We start from the raw sequence: 17,627 nt of genomic DNA on the forward strand, positions 1-17,627 counted from the left end.
GGAAAGCTATAGCCAGGGGCACTTGGCCACATTTAATTTAAAAATTTCCCCTTAAATATGTGCATCAATACAATCTAAGCAATGATAAGTAATTAGCTAAGTTGCCGATCGATCCGTTCTCCTGTGATCGATTGGGGAAGATTTGGCTCGGGGGTTCACTAAATGGCTGTCAGTGCAGAAAAAGAGGGCCAAAGATGCAAAGTTCTGTGGGGAAGATCATGTGACCAGGCAGTCACTAGATACAATCGGTAGCTAGAGAGAGGACGGGGCTCAAAAAGGGGTGTGCCAGAGCCTGTTTCAGAAGAGGAAGGGGGTGTGACTTTGGAAATGGTTTCTATAGAAACAAAAAATGCTTGTTACATTATAATACATTAAAAATGTAATTCAGAGTTGTTGTTTTTTTTTAAAAATGCAATATTTTCTCATAGTGCAGAACTGATTTATTTAAGAAAAAAACACACATGTAGGATATTCCTTGGTCTGCATCTAGCACTTAGAAAAGCAACTGACTGTGTTTATCTGTAAAGCCATCTGTGGTTACCAAGCACATCTGATTCCCAAAGGAACACGCTAATAAACCAGTCACATTCTCAGCTGGTGTGTTAGTTTGCAAAGATTTAAACAGAGCTATTTTTGTGGGGGAAGCCAGGAGGTCCAAGTCCTGGCTCATTTTTAGGGATCAACAAGAGTCCCTAAAAAAGCAATTAAGATGGTGATTATAACATGATTAGGATACTAACTGGGAGTGGATAAATGTTTTTTTTTTTCTTACCCTATTTCTTTAAATAAAGACGATTTTATTGCATTTGTTTTCCTTAGGGTTCTGGCACCTTTTCCCCTTCAAACACACTACTGGAATGTATTTATCCATCAGTCAACCATTTGGAAGCAATGCACATCTCACAGTGAAAGAGGTCAAATGATTTTAGATTAACACCTGAGCATACGTGGAATAAGAACCATAGATTGTGTATTTACTGAACAGCAAACCCTTAACGCGATCTTAGCAAGCTCTTTGTTTAAGGTTTTCCTACCTGCAAACACAGTAATCTTATTTGCGCATTAATAAGGCATGAGAAATGCCAGGGACTTTTTCATTTTCACGAAGAACCCCCTAGGCAAAATGGAAATGTTACAAGCCTAGCTCCCCATAGCGCACACCCTGTCCTAACATACAATCCATACAGTAGGTGCGCGCTGTATAATTTACAGCTACCTTTAAAAGCCAAAAACAATACAGAGAAAGCACAAATCAACCAGTTTGTGGCATCAATCCTTTCTCCAGCCGGGGCATCTGCAAGTGGACATCTCTGCACACTGGTCCCCTCCAAATCCATAGCTTCCAATCTCAAGTCTAAAGGCACATTTACCAAAATGTGACTTCACTTGCACATAGGGTTGCCAGATGGCTTCTCTAAAAATACTGGACACAATGGTGCAAGTTGCGACATGCTCGAGACACACACACCCCTCTCTCTGCTCCATGCTGTTTCATCCTCCCCTTGGCCCCAACTAGGGTTGCTAGGTGGCTTCTCCAAAAATACTGGACTCAATGGTGAAAGATGGTTAGATCACTATGTCCAGGGAGGAAAATACCGGACACATACATGTCCAGTATTACAGTACCCCTCATTTTTTTACTGGATAGAGTATCCAAATACAGGACGGTCCAGTTAAATACCGGACACCTGGCAACCCCAGTCCCAACCTCAGGCTCCTCCTCCTGAAGGGCTGCATTACCCAGCAGCAGCCAATCAGGAGGGAGGAAGCTGCCCAGGCCCCTAGCCACAGTCCGGCCCAGGGAAATCCCGAGGCCCCACAAGCCGGTCAGATCACTATGCCAGAGAGGTAATACCAGACAGACACATACTGTACATGTCCAGTATTACCTCTAATTTTTTACTGGACAGAATGTTCAAAAACAGGACAGTCAGTTCTATACTGGACACCTGGCAACCCTACTTTGCACATTAGGACAAAAAGGCCAACTGTATTGAATCATAATATCCGGTCCCATATGAAAAATGATGTAAAAATACGGTAAAAAAAATATCTAGCGCCATAGTTTTTTTTTATAGTATAACTTGATGCCACTTTGGAGGCTGAGAACAAAGGAAATCATTAATCTCGTGCAGTCACAATATAAAGGGACATTCAGTACAAAGAATTATTGCAAAAACATGTATCTGCTACAATTCATAGGAGGGCAACAAAGATGGGACGGCCATTCTGTGAGGGAATTGCAAACAATTGTGGGATTTTCGCCTGGAACGGAGAAGACTGAGAGGGAATATGAGAGGTGTACGAAATTGTTACTGTCCCAGGAAAGGTCAACAACAGGGAACGGCCATCCACCAATTCACACAATACTGTGCTAAGAATAGTAGAGCATATAAAACAAATTATTTAACCCCCCCCCCCTCCCACACTTATTTACTCCACTTATCTTGCTCCATTGTCACTGGTACTCTCTCTCTCTCCAGAAGAATCACTGTTATAGACAGGAATGGATAGTGGACCATTTGGACAGACTCAGTATTGGCAATTCTTGTCTCCGCTTTTCTCCACTGCCAGTGTCTGATCCAATGATCAAAGAGAACGTGGAGATTTAGGGCCAAGTTTACTAAGTGGCAGTATTAGCCATACTGTACCACATGGCTCCGTAAAATGTCTTATGCCTGCAGCAATATTAGATTAAGGTCTATAAATTGTGTTATGTCAGCTTTAAAACACAGTATGGCTTCGCGAGAAGTACACTGAAATGCATCTCGTTGCTAAAGTTTGATGTAAAATAAAATTGGCAGCTGTCAGCATCTGAAATGACACATAAGACAAGCTCTGGTGCGGTGAGCCAACTGCATGTAACATTTTTGGGCTGCAGCCCTGTTTTCAAAAAGCACCTTGTCCTGCCTCGTAATTTTCACCCTCTCCAGTTTGATCGTTATGCTGCAAAGCAAGATTGATTTCTCATTGTCAAGTCAAGCTGCGGCTCTGTTATCTATTCAATGGATCCTCATTATATTGTACGTGCATTGCAAGACCCCGTCTGACAGCCTCTAATCGCTACCACCCATCATAGGTGCTCTGCACAGACATGCCTCAACTACATGCCATTTACATCTTCTGCCCGCACACCTTCAACTTGCAATCACTTCCGGCTCCTAAACGGGATCTGCTTTACTATGCCAGACCTTACACTTATCGTACGCATCATGTCACTCACTGCATCTTTAAATAAGATATTCCATGTAAATAATGTTATATACATATACAGGTCTGTATATTCCTATATACTGTATATACTAAAATATTGAATTCTTTGTGTGTGTATGTATAGAAAAATATCAAAACTTTGAAGGTTACTGTATTGTGTGGTAAGGCAGGGGTGCGCAAACATTTTTCTTTGAGCCCTCCCCTACCTGCTCCCCCTCTCTCCCCCTTCCCCCCCTTACCTTCTCTCAGGCATCGTGGCGTGATTTGACGTTGCCATTTGACCCCACGGCGGCATTTGATTCTGCGTTGTCATGGCGACGCACCGCCAGAAGAAACCAGAGAGCAGGTAAGAAGCCGTTACAGAGGCCTCGCGCGCTGCCCCGGCATTTTATTTAAATGTTGTGGGGAAGAGCGCGGGGGCCTCTGTAAGCGCCGCGCCCCCCAGAAAATGTCACGTCCCCCAGTTTCCGCACCCCTGTGGCAAGGCACTAATTAATTTTGCAACTAGAAGCTCCATTGTGTTGTATTGCAAATGACACCAGCGGAAAGGCGTCACTCTGCAATAACATTGGCTAGATCTGTCTGTATACACAGCTTTATATACTGGAATCATTCTGATCACATACAGTGCCGTCTGATATTTTAGTTTAAGTATGGAACAAATTCTAATGTGTCATTTACCAATGAGGATGTGGCAGAATGGGACAGTCAGCCGCCAGCATCTCGCCACTGCCACCCCGCCCCTGCCACCCCGCCACTCTGCCGCAGCCATTTAGCCAGCGTCGAGGATAGCTAACCACCGGCCGTTTTGCCACTAAGTTTTTAGGGGGTCTGATTATGGCTTTTTGGGTAAGGGGTAATGGGTTAGGGAAGTAGTTAAGGTTAGATGCTTTAGGGTAAGAGGTAAGGTTAGGGGTTTACCTTCGCAGCAAAACGGCAGGTGGCTGAATATCTCAGTGGCTGAATGGCAGAGGCAGGTGGCAGCAGGAGAATGGCAGCAGCGAGATGCCGGTGGCTAAATGTCCTAGACCAGGGGTGCGCAAACTTTTCCCCCTGCGCACCCCTGTCTGCTCGCCTCACCGGCTCGCGCTCCCCTCCTTCCTTGTCTTCAGCGTCAAGTGACGTCACGTTGACATGGCAATGTGATGTCGTGTGACCTCGCAGCGTCATTTGACGCCACGTTGCCATGGCAATGCATCATCGAAGACAAGGTAGGAGACATTGCAGAGGCCTCACACGATCCCCTGGCATTTAATTTAAATGCAGTGGGGAAGAGCGTGGTGCCTCTGCAACTGCCGTGCCCCCCCCCCCCTGAAAAATTTTGCACCCCCCACCACCGAGGGGCACGAACCTCACTTTGCACACACCTGTCCTAGACCAAGCTGATCGGAATGTACAGTATGTCGACTCTCATGTATTACTTCTAGAAGCCACTAGATGTCAGCAGATCTTTAACATCTGTTTCTCCCCCTGCCCTTATTTTTCTGTGTACTGTACCTGAGATTTTTTTTCAACTTTCATTTTTATTAGGTTTTACAAGTCTTACATTTTGTCACAAACCAATGCATAGTACCACGATGTGAATTATCTGAACATCCCCATCTTGTCTGGGGCAACATTTAGACATGTAACTAACTTGACAGACTACATTTACACATCAGTCAGGACGAACGTGACTTACATAACAAGGACAGGACCGTGGAGACACAAAGGGGGGGGGGGGGGGAGCAGCCCTGGTTTGTGTGTTTGCTTCCTCTCGTGCCTCAGTAATCAGGTTCAGCTACTCCGAATCCTTGGGTGACCGTCACCTATCTATGGGGAAGGACCTACCTGTCTCGTTACTATGTGGTCGTGGATCCTGTTGTGTTAGAGGAGAACGCATCTATTACTATTAATGCAAGATTGTGTCGTCCCTTATCCCCGGGATGTCTGTCTGGGCGAGCCACGGTGCCCAGACTTTTAGAAAAATGGTGCCAGTGTCGTTGACCCAACTAGTCAACTGTTCCATCAGGCAGACATGCCCAATTCTATTCCTGATTCTGGGAATTATTGGTAATTCAACTTGTTTCCACAATGCTGCGATCTCGCACCTCATGGCGGTTGCAAAATGCGCAACCAATTTGGGTGTCGCATTCGACACTCCCTGGATCCGTCTGCCCACCAGGAACAACCACGGATCCACGGGGTTCTCAAACTTTTTTGAAGCCATTCTCTAATATGTTCGGGACCACTTTCGGGCAAGACCACAGCATGTGTTTTATGTCAGCGATCTCCCCGCACTGTTTTGGGCAGAGCGGTGAGTAACCCCAGACAAATTTGGATAGTTTTAGTGGGGTACGGTACCAACGCATGAGGACTTTGTATGCGTTCTCCTTTAACGTTGTGCAGATTGAACTCTTAGCTGCAGCCTGCAGGATACGGTCCCAGTCTTCGTCCTCTAAAGTCTCCCCTAGATCTGTTTCCCACTGTCTCATATATTTAAGTCGTGGTGCGCCCGGTGGCTCCAGACAGACTACTTCCTTGTACATCCTAGATGTTAGTCCCCTCGTGTCCGTATCTCTGGATCACAGCTGCTCAAATTTTGTCCTTGCCGGGCGGATTGGACGTTTGTTGTAAAAGGCCCTGATCTGGAGGAACCTAAAGAATTCAGAGTTTGCTAGTTTTTTTTCCCGTTTTAATCTGCTCAAACGTTTTGATATATTTTCCCCCCCCTCCAGATCCTTTAACCGGTTATATCCCGCCTGTATCCAGCGCCCCCAATTATTGCTAGACATCCCCGGAGCGAAATCCGGACTCCCAAACAGGGGGTCATCAGAGAGTCTTTATTGGTTAGGTGATAACGAAATTTAACAGACTCCCACACCGCCAACGAGTTCGCCATAGTCCGCAGCGGCATTCCTGCTGTATTCCAGCATTTTTTGGGAAGTCAAATTAGATTGTGCAACGCTACTGGCGCGCAGCAGTATCTGAGTTTTATAGGCGGGCCTGGGGCTTGTAAAACTATTTTCTGAGACCTTCAGTTAGACCAGGTTTCCCACACACAATCCTCCATACATTATATATATATTTGCTATATGCTTTCCTATGGAGGGTTTTTGTCACTTTTTTTACCCACCATAACGTAACTAAGTATGGTAAATCCCATCCTCATTGCTTCATTGCATAGCCAGTTAACCAACCCTCACTGATGAGACCCATTAATGTCGAAACGGCTGTCTGTGGGTGGGTTTTTGGCTATGCATCTTAACCCTGGCTGTGCTTAAAGCTGTGACCATGCAGCAAGCTTAAGCCTATAGGGAACCATGTTAAAAATGGTTTTTAAGCAAAAGGTGACACTGTGTGCCTATTTGCATGTCATATCCCAGAATCCCTTGCTACAGTGGAAGTGCTGTGTGCTGGGTGATAATGGTGAAAGGCGGGGTTGCAGACCTGCCTAAGACATGCAAATGAGCATACAGGAATATTTCCATTTGCTATATGCTTTGCTGTAGAGGGTTTTTGTCACTTTTTTCACCCACCATAACTTAACCAAGTACATATAAATGGTTTTTGAAGCAAAAAGTGGCACTGTGTGCTCATTTGCATGTCATTTCCCAGAATCCCTTGCTGCAGTGGAAGTGCTGTGTGCTGGGTGATAATGGGGAAAGGCGGGGTTGCAGACCTGCCTAAGACATGCAGATGAGCATACAGTTGTATTTACATATATATATATATATATATATATATATATATATATATATATATATATAAAAAGCAGAAAATAGCCGTGTTAATCCAGTTGCGATAGTGCAGAATAAATTAGTTCTTCAGTATTCGGAGATACCTTTTTTATTGGACTAACAATTTATGTCATAGGACAAGCTTTCGAGAGTTATCCTCTCTTCTTCAGGTCTAGCAATACTGACATACAAAGGATTCAATGGCTAAAACAGTGTGGAGAGAGGGAAAAAAAATAACAACAGATATTTACTGAAGATAAGGTAGGGTGTTAAGTGTTTGAAGCCAGGGGACAGTGTCAAAGAAAGGTGGGGAGGGGGAGGGATACTGGGGGGGAGAGAAAATGTGGATAAGAATAGAGGCAAGCAGGATAATTACAAGCAATTTTGATAGGGTGTGAGAAAACCCATGTCCGCATTAAGACTCTTTGACACCAAAACCAAAGGACTTAATGCGGACATGGGTTTTCTCACACCCTATCAAAATAGCTTGTAATTATCCTGCTTGCCTCTATTCTTATCCACACTTTCTCTCCCCCCCAGTATCCCTCCCCACCTTTCTTTGACACTGTCCCCTGGCTTCAAACACTTAACACCCTACCTTATCTACAGTAAATATCTGTTGGTTTTTTTTCCCTCTCTCCACACTGTTTTAGCCATTGAACCCTTTGTATATCAGTATTGCTAGACCTGAAGAAGAGAGGATAACTCTCGAAAGCTTGTCCTATGACATAAATTGTTAGTCCAATAAAAAAGGTATCACCGAATACTGAAGAACTCATTTATTCTGCACTATATATATATATATATATATATATATATATATATATATATATATATATATATATATATATCACTGATTTGGAACTAATACGATATGTAAATTTAAGTCCTAGTTGGTTGTCATCTAGTGACTCCAAAATACTTTTATGTGCTTCCTCCTCACCTTCCCAAATAATAATAATAATGTCATCGATGAAACGGCCATAGTATACGAGGCCCGCCCCGAGCTCTGGATGTTGCCATATGGAGAATTCCTCCCAGAACTCCATAAAGAGGTTCGCATAGCTTGGAGCGAACCTCGTGCCCATGGCCATTCCACAGATCTGAAGAAAAAAGTCTTCATCAAATAAAAAATAATTGTGTCTCAAAATTAAATTTATACTGTTTAACAAAAAATCCTTCTGAGTTTGAGCCATAGTATTATCCAAATCAAGCCAATATATTATTGCTTTGACCCCCCTGGAATGATCTATACACATATAAAGTGACGAAACGCCACAAGTTGCCCATAAAATAGTTGGTTTCCATTTTATCTCCGAGCTGGAGTCGATGACGTGCAGAGTGTCCCTAATATGGGACCTCAACTTGGATACAAAAGGTTGAAGATAATAGTCTACATATTTGGACCAGTTGTACGTCATCGACCCCACCCCGGAGATTATGGGCCTTACAGGGGGGTCTAGCATTGATTTATGTATGCTGACGGGACCATGCAGCAGGAGATGCCGGGACATACTGGAGAAGGTAAGAGAGTTACAGAGGCCCCATGCTCTCTCCCTGGCAATCAGTTTAATTGTCGTGCAGGAGAGTGCGGGGCCTCTGTAACTGCGGGGCTCAGTGCAGTGACACTGCCATCACGCCTGCGCTGCATGCAACCTACACACACACACACACACACACACACACACACACACACACACACACACACACTTACCATTACCAGCAGCACACTGCAGCCAGCCTGAGAGAGGAGAGCTGCTGGGATCTGCAGTGCCACCTGCTGGCCAGAATCTAAAAGTAAGCCTTTCTGCTACCTATAGGCTCAATTTTTTAGATCTAATCGGCTCGATGGGGGGCAATTACCGTCTAGCCCAAAAGGGGGGGGGAAGACGGAGAGTGAGGTGCGAGATAGAGGTGGTGGTGAGAGAGGGAGGAAGGAAAGGATGTGTCTGCGGCCCTGAGTATATATATGTATACATATGTCAAAAAAGCAGGCACATGAAATGGTACAATAAATCCGTCTTTACTAGCTCAACTTTTCGGCTACCCAATGGAGCCTTTTTCAAGGGCTCTACCAGTGGGAAGCTGAAACGTTGGGCTAGTAAAGACACATTTATTGTACCATTTCATGTGCCTGCTTTTTTTTACCCTTGTGTGTGTGTGTGTGTTTCTGTTTGTGTGTGTTTGTGTGTAATTAAAAAAAAGCAGGAACATGAAATGTTACAATAAATGTGTCTTTACTAGCTACTAGTATATGTATGTATATACTGTATTTACTAGTATATGTATGTATGTATGTAGAGGTATTACAAACATGTATTAAATACATGTATGTAGAGGTGTACCGTGTTACCCAAGCTTAATAATCAAAAACAAATAGTCAATTCTGTTCTGTGGCTAACAAAATGCTTTTATTTGTGCGAGCTTTCAAAAGCTCGCACAAATAAAAGCATTTTGTTAGACACAGAATGGTATCAACTATTTGTTTTTGATTTTATATATATATATATATATGTATATATATACACACACATACAGCTGAACCCCGTGATAACGCAGTGCTTGGGGTCCACATAATACAACCGCGTTATAACGGGGATCGCGATGAAAAAAAAATGTATGTATATATAGAGTAAAGCAATGTGAATGCACATTTTCATCTACAGTAACGGCATGAAAGTTACTTTTGGACATGTATGAATACTTAAATAGTTTCTCTTAGTAGCGCTGCCAATGTATGTAGGGGAGTGCACAGATTTTTTTTTTTATCAGGCACAATAAATATGTGCCCCTGAGAGCATACACTCCAAATCTGGTGCCTAAAGGGAGTTAAAGGGACTGCCTGCCCATGGAGGACTGACACTGTTTAGAACTGGGCTTACCTGCTTCGCAGAGCTCCTTCGTTATTTCTGGCAATTTCAATCTCATGAACACAAAACATTCACTTTTCCTGTACAGTTAGTCCTAAATTACAGCACATGTTATGGGACTACCAACGCGTTCTTGTTTTACCCACCATAATCTATATGGGTCTTAAATTAAAAAATTGAAATAATGTCTGTCCTCCCCCATCCCCCCGTTTCCCCTCCTAGTGCATCTCTCCCCTCTCTAGCCCCCCTGCGATCTCTTTTCCCCACTCCAAGTGCATCTCTCTCCCCTCTCAAACCCCACTCCCCACAGCCCCTCTCCCTCCCCATATCTGTCTGGGTGCCCGGCTGTTTGTCACTAATGGCTGTGTGCCCCGGGAACTCTTGCGCTGCCCGAGCAGAGGGAGTCTCGGCCCTGAAAGGATAGGTCTGACATGAGCAGCAGACGTACTCCAGCCCAGCTGACCCACAGCGCTCACAGTGAACTCCTCACAAATGGAAAAACGCGCCACAAATCTCACTTCTAGCGCCCGTGGTGCAAATTGGATGTCAATGGGGGAAAAGGGGAGGAGCTCGATGATCTTCCAATCCTGAAAGAGTCAGGCTAATCTGATATTAAAGATGCAGTTCCACTTCTGACCAAAATACGTCAATAGGAGATAAGGTCACAGGAGGAGTGAGTGTGTCTGTCTCCGTGTGTGTCCGTCAGCAATAAAGCATTGAATTGAATGTTTAAAAAAAAAAAAAAATGTTCTAAAATCGGGAGCCACTCTCGGACCGCGTTATAAGCGGATCGCGCAATAACTGGGTTGAGCTGTATATATAAACTCTTAAAGGTTTGCAATGGAAGAAGCATGAGACGAAATTACAATTACGATAGAAATTATTCTGAATGCCCTCTTAGGAGCAGTGACACTGTATTAAACCAAACAGGAGTAATTTGCTGGTCTTTTGGCTAAGAGTAACTTGGTTATCGTAATGTATATGAAGCACGTATGTACCAGACTCTCCTGCACTGGGTTTTGGGGATTATTTTACCGATGATCAGTGTATTATGTGAATGTCCCTGTCCTGAGTTTAGTTGCACGTGTGTTAAACTAGGAAAAGTTGTTTATTTTCACCATTCCTGCAAGATATTTGCCTCAGTCTAGCAGAGATGTTGACTTCCAAGGACCCCAGGGAGATTCTGCTAGTTCTGGACCAAAAAAAATAAATACATTTTAATACAAATACTGATTTGGATGAGTCGGGCTCCAATGAAGCTTACCGAAGAATTAAGGCAAAAATCAGTGGGTCCAAGTCATTGAGGCTGAATAAAAACGAGTAAGACTCGAGAGGTCGGATCTTGTCATGTCCATTATGCATTTACAGCCCGATGGCTGGACACTAATGTGGTATGGAGGAATGGCCAACTCCAGTCCTCAACGACCATGAACAGGTCAGGATTCAAGGATACCCCTGCTTCAGCCCAAGGGACTCAATCAGTGGCTCAGTCGAAGACAGTATAGGTGGCTCCTCGGCACAGGTGACTCAATCAGTGGCTCCGCCTTTGACTAAGATAAAGCCCAAGACTGAGCCACCTGTGCTGAATCAGGGATAACCTTAAAACCTGGCCTGTTGGTGACCCTTGAGGCCTGGAGTTGGCCACCGCTGTGCTATGGCAATATCTGGGCACAAATAGATGGGGATAAGTCCTAAATCTCCAAAGAAGATGCCTCAAATATATGGGGTACCTGAGGAAGGCTTAGAAAACAGATCAATAAGCTGCTCCATTTGCAGTTACAGTTGTCTGCATGCACATTTATCTCACATGTGCTATGAAGCTGCTTCCCAGAGCTAGAGAAGCGATCAGCTCCATTCAAATGAATGGGACTCAAATCTTCTCCAGCACAGAGAAGCAGCTTTGCAAAACACTCAATATTTGCATTTTACGTGTCGGAAGCAGCAGCCCCTATGCATAACATAGGTACAGTGGCTAACAAGCTCAAATTCAGGGGACCCAGAAACAAAAAAGTTCAACAAAATTCGTATTTAACAGGATGTAGAAAAGTTAAATGATTACTTTACGAGTGAATCCTGCTAGGGAAACAGATCACACTGACAGGTGGACAGGCTACGTGGCGCTGCCCCTTTAAATATTACAACTGCTTCGTCAATCAGTGTTGGTATGTTGCCCAAACCGGATGGTTTTCCCGTATTATCTGCTCCTTTACAGATAGTGATTCTAAGAACTCCAGCAGAAGGGATGTTGTGTATCACCATTTCATAGCGTGCTATTTAAAGCGTAAATCACACACCTGGTAAAGCGGACTTCGCAGATGTTGCACATGTACGGCTTTTCTCCCGTGTGGGTCCTCATGTGTCGTGGAAGTTTCCCGGCGCCCATGATGACTTTTTGACAGATGGGACACTGCTGGGAGGCCTTGGGCTTCATCTTTCTTTCTTCCCCCAAAGGCCAAGGAGGAAACACTCCTCCCAAGTGGGCGGCACTTAGGAGGCTGAGATAAGCACTGTAGTCCATCTCTGCCTTAATTTGTTCCAAGTGGTTGCTTGAATGGTTGAGAAACATTTCCGTGAAAAATTCATTGGGAAAGGGGACGGCTGGCGGCTCATCGCTTTTCTCTTCCTTAATTTTTTTATTCTTTATCACGAGATCTAGAGGACCACTGTCTGCTTGCTGTTCTTGGAGTTGCGAAAAGGCTCCCAGATCCCCATTCCAAAGATGTGGGTAGAAGCCGGGTACAAAATGAGATAAGGCTGGCCTTCTGTCTGCAATGTTAGTCCTGGGGTACAGGTTTTCACTTAATAATGACTCAATGGAGAAGTCTTTTATAACACTTTGGTGGCCGGAAGAATTATTGGTGGATGAGAAGTGTGTTGGAAAGTCTTTGTGATTCCCATGATATGTTTCCTCTGGATTGTCTGACATTGGTGGGCTTTGGTGACAGCTGGATTCCTGAACATCTGTTTGGTTTTCCTGGTTCATAAAATCTTTTGCCTCGTCCTCTTCGTCGTCATCCTCCTCATCGTCATCCTCCTCGTCGTCTTCCTCTTTCTCATTATCCTCGTCCCCATCCCTGGGCGTCTCCAGTATTTCCAGGCATACATTGACAATGCACTGAATCTCCAGCATCTCAGCTGCGTTAAGGATATGTTTGACGTTTGAAATTGTAATGGTCAGGGTCGAGGTGTAGGCAAACTCCAGTATGGCGGAGAATGCTTCGGGCTCGACAAAGTCAATCTCGTATACACAGGGCTGGTCTATTGACGTGCCTGTGGTGAAAAGCTTTTTGAAGTATTTGCTGCAGGCAGCTAGTACAGACCTGTGCGTCCTGTATTCCTGATCCTGAACAATAAGGATGACATCGCATAGAAGACCATCGTGTCTCTGTTGATTCAGCCCGCACAGGACTTCACTGCTGTGATTAGGGAACGGGATGCCAATAAGATCGTCATCTCCACAGGCCATATTCACATTTATAGCCCTGAAACAGAACAGAACACAAATATCAATCACATAGCATGTACCGCTGAATAAGGATAACATCATGTGTTCTAACTTTTATTGTCAGGTTATTTATAAAAAAGAAAAATCACATGATACATTGTAAGGATTTTGTCTAGTCTCCCCATATAGTATATTGTACAATTAAATGTTACCGTTCTTGTCTCCCCCAGCCCCACGTTATATTATTAGTTCTCCCATATCCCTCCCTCCTTATTTCTGTACCCTTACAATGTAATATAAAAAAAATAATCAGATTATTTCAGTTATAGAGCTAATGAAATGTACCAGATTATAAGTATTTATCTAGTTTGGGAAGTGCTTTGGTTATGTAGAAAACTCTCTCTGCCTGTGGTCTGCAGTGCGTTGCAGACTCCCTGGAACTGGCCCCTGCCACTGATTGGGTTATTGAGATGTTGTTCTGCCAACATATTTGACATACTGTTTGTGGTATCATGCAATTAAAGGTAGTAACGGGGGGGGGGGGCTGGGGAGCATGGCAGATAACTAAAGTTACCAAATGGAAATTGGGACAGGTCCATATGAACTAGCTGTAAATTATAAATGATGTAGAGTAGGAGTGCTCAACTCCAGTTCTAAAGCCCCCCCAACAGGTCAGGTTTTCAAGATATCCCTGTGTCAGCACAGGTGGCTCAACCAGTCCCTTCTTCAGCCCAGGTGGCTCAATCAGTCTCTGCATCAGCACAGGTGGCTTAATCAATCCCTGCTTCAGCACAGGTGGCTCAATCCATCCCTGATTCAGCATAGGTAGCTCATCAGTCTCTGCTTCAGCACAAGTGGCTCAAGCAGTTCCTGCTTCAGCCCAGGTGGCTCAATCAGTCCCTGCTTCAGCCCAGGTGGCTTAATCAGTCCCTGCTCAGCCCAGGTGGCTCAATCAGTCCCTGCTTCAGCCCAGGTGGCTTAATCAGTCCCTGCTTCAGCACAGGTGACTCAATCAGAAACTCAGTCTTCGACTTGAGCCACCTGTGCAGAAGCTGGGATATCCTGAAAACCTGACCTGTTGGGGGGGGTCTTGAGGACTGGAGTTGAGCCCCCTGATGTAGAGGTATACTACAGAAAAGTAATCTGTGTTAATTAAAAAGGAATATGTATATGGTTATGGGTATGCTATGAAGATGGGTATGCTATGAAGATGGGTATGCTGTGAAGATGGGTATGCTGTGAAGATGGGTATGCTGTGAAGATGGGTATGCTGTGAAGATGGGTATGCTGTGAAGATGGGTATGCTGTGAAGATGGGTATTCTATGAAGATGGGTATGCTGTGAAGATGGGTATGCTGTGAAGATGGGTATGCTGTGAAGATGGGTATGCGGTGAAGATGGGTATGCTGTGAAGATGGGTATGCTGTGAAGATGGGTATTCTATGAAGATGGGTATGCTATGAAGATGAGTATGCTATGAAGATGGGTGTGCTGTGAAGATGGGTGTGCTGTGAAGATGGGTATGCTGTGAAGATGGGTATTCTATGAAGATGGGAATGCTGTGAAGATGGGTATGCTATGAAGATGGGTATGCTGTGAAGATGGGTATGGTATGAAGATGGGTATGCTGTGAAGATGGGTATGCTGTGAAGATGGGTATGCTGTGAAGATGGGTATGCTGTGAAGATGGGTATGCTATGAAGATGGGTATGCTATGAAGATGGGTATGCTATGAAGATGGATATGCTATGAAGATTAGTATGCTATGAAGATGGGTATGCTATGAAGATGGGTATGCTATGAAGATGAGTATGCTATGAAGATGGGTATGCTATGACGATGGGTGTGCTATGAAGATGGGTATGCTATGAAGATCGTGTGCTATGAAGATGGGTATTCTATGAAGATGGGTATGCTATGAAGATGGGTATGCTATGAAGATGGGTATGCTATGAAGATGGGTGTGCTATGAAGATGGGTATGCTATGAAGATGGGTATGCTATGAAGATGGGTATTCTATGAAGATGAGTATGCTATGAAGATGGGTATGAAGATGGGTATTCTATGAAGATGGGCATGCTGTGAAGATGGGTATGCTGTGAAGATGGGTATGCTGTGAAGATGGGTGTGCTGTGAAGATGGGTGTGCTGTGAAGATGGGTGTGCTGTGAAAATGGGTGTGCTGTGAAGATGGGTGTGCTATGAAGATGGGTGTGCTATGAAGATGGGTATGCTATGAAGATGGGTGTGCTGTGAAGATGGGTGTGCTGTGAAGATGGGTGTGCTATGAAGATGGGTATGCTATGAAGATGGGTATGCTATGAAGATGGGTATGCTATGAAGATGGGTATGCTGTGAAGATGGGTATGCTATGAAGATGGGTATGCTGTGAAGATGGGTATGCTGTGAAGATGGGTATGCTGTGAAGATGGGTGTGCTGTGAAGATGGGTGTGCTGTGAAGATGGGTATGCTATGAAGATGGGTGTGCTGTGAAGATGGGTATGCTGTGACGATGGATATGCTATGAAGATGGGTGTGCTATGAAGATGGGTGTGCTGTGAAGATGGGTGTGCTATGAAGATGGGTGTGCTGTGAAGATGGGTGTGCTGTGAAGATGGGTATGCTGTGAAGATGGGTATGCTGTGAAGATGGGTATGCTGTGAAGATGGGTATGCTATGAAGATGGGTGTGCTGTGAAGATGGGTATGCTATGAAGTTGGGTGTGCTATGAAGATGGGTGTGCTATGAAGATGGGTGTGCTATGAAGATGGGTATGCTATGAAGATGGGTGTGCTATGAAGGTGGGTGTGCTATGAAGATGGGTGTGCTATGAAGATGGGTGTGCTATGAAGATGGGTATGCTGTGCATCGCTTTTCAAATCGAGACATTTGGCAGAATTGTTTTTTTTATACCGTCCAAAAATATTCACTTATCTTTTAAATGAAAAATTATCTTCAAAAATCTGCTTTTGATGAATCTACTACTGGACTACAAACCCCTCCCAGTCAGTTTGGCTTCACCTACCACAATGCTTGTGTTCCACACACTTTGTAACTACTTTGTTGTTTTAAAATGAGACTGCATTGCCGTGGGCAATTATGTTTATGGTTAGGATTTGAAGTGGTTGTGTATGGGCTAAATAAATAACCATAATACACAGGCAGAGGCCTTTCCCGTTCAACCTCTGCACCTGAGCCTTAGGATCGTAGTGTCAAAAGCACTGCATTGCTCGTCCTTCTGGCAGCACAGTGGTTAGTTCTGCAGAATTCGTGTAGAAACTTGCACGGTCTCGTCCAGGGGTGAACCAACTCCAGTTCCCAAGGGCCACCAACAGGTCAGGTTTGAAGGATATCCCAGCTTCAGCATAGGCGGCTCAATCAGTCCCTGCTTCAATCCCTGTGCTGAAGCCAGGATATCCTAAAAACCTGGCCTGTTGGTGGCCCTAGAGGACTGGAGTTGGCCATTCCAGGTCTAGACCACTTTAGTGATCTTCTGAGTCAGCGGCAGCCACACCTTAACGCTCTGCAGCCTGTCTGAATACTAATATGTCATTGTCCCAACTCATGCTAGTTTATTTGTCTGTTGTCTTCATTCCCTGGGCACTAACTCTTTTTGATCTCGGACAAGTTGCTTTATTTTCTTATGCCGGACAGAGCAAAATGACACCGATATTTCCTAGAGAGCACAACGTGGCGAATGTAAGAACTTAGCTTTGGCGACGATCTGCCAGTCAGCATTAGAACAGGGATACGGTCACAGGTTGGGTAATGCAGCATGACTCTTTTCAGACCAACGCAGAACAAAATATTCACTTTTTATTTTAAATCTCCGGCTACCTTAACGTCAGTGGTGCAGAGGTGTAGCACCTGTGGGTGCCAGCGTTAGATTTCAATCAGCAACTTATTCTGCATTTAAAAAGGTATGTCAATTGTGGAATCCATTAATGCACCATATTATTCTTGTCATGAGGGTGATTAGCGCGTATAATAATAACAGCAACAATCTTCTTAATAACAATAAATAATCCTGGTAGATATAAGCCATGAATGCATATTCTGCTGCTAACTGGAAGGGCATTTGTAAGTCGATTCAGCGTGGTGCAACCCCCTTTCCCATTTATCTGTTTAACTAGATATAAAAGCGTCCACATGTGTTTCCAATTTGCAATCCCCTTGGCTTTGCTTTGGTGAGCACATGTTGGGGCAGCCTTTAAGTTGCACAGTGGAATTCTCATGCTGGGGTGGCTTCCTCTTACCCATGGAAGATCAATAAACGGGAGACCTTGCCGCTATCTCTGCCCACCTCCTACTCCCACACACCCAAAAGGCAACACTACAATGATTAGTGTGTGGGAGCCGGAAGGCCAGGGCCATGGGAA

At 44.4% G+C, this 17,627-nt stretch overlaps 1 protein-coding gene across 3 annotated transcripts in view; it reads right to left on the minus strand.

The window, feature by feature from the left end:
- ZBTB7C (zinc finger and BTB domain containing 7C) overlaps positions 1-17,627 on the minus strand; it is a 135,068-nt gene that overhangs the window by 19,549 nt on the left and 97,892 nt on the right. For all 3 annotated transcript variants that reach the window (XM_075585995.1, XM_075586006.1, XM_075586002.1), the window contains exon 2: positions 12,097-13,284. In XM_075585995.1, the coding sequence (XP_075442110.1) occupies positions 12,097-13,268 (1,172 nt within the window). In that variant the 5' untranslated portion in view covers positions 13,269-13,284. The remainder of the gene's footprint in view (positions 1-12,096; positions 13,285-17,627) is intronic.

Source organism: Ascaphus truei, chromosome 1 (assembly GCF_040206685.1).
Source record: "Ascaphus truei isolate aAscTru1 chromosome 1, aAscTru1.hap1, whole genome shotgun sequence".
In the NCBI taxonomy this organism is placed as follows: domain Eukaryota; kingdom Metazoa; phylum Chordata; class Amphibia; order Anura; family Ascaphidae; genus Ascaphus; species Ascaphus truei.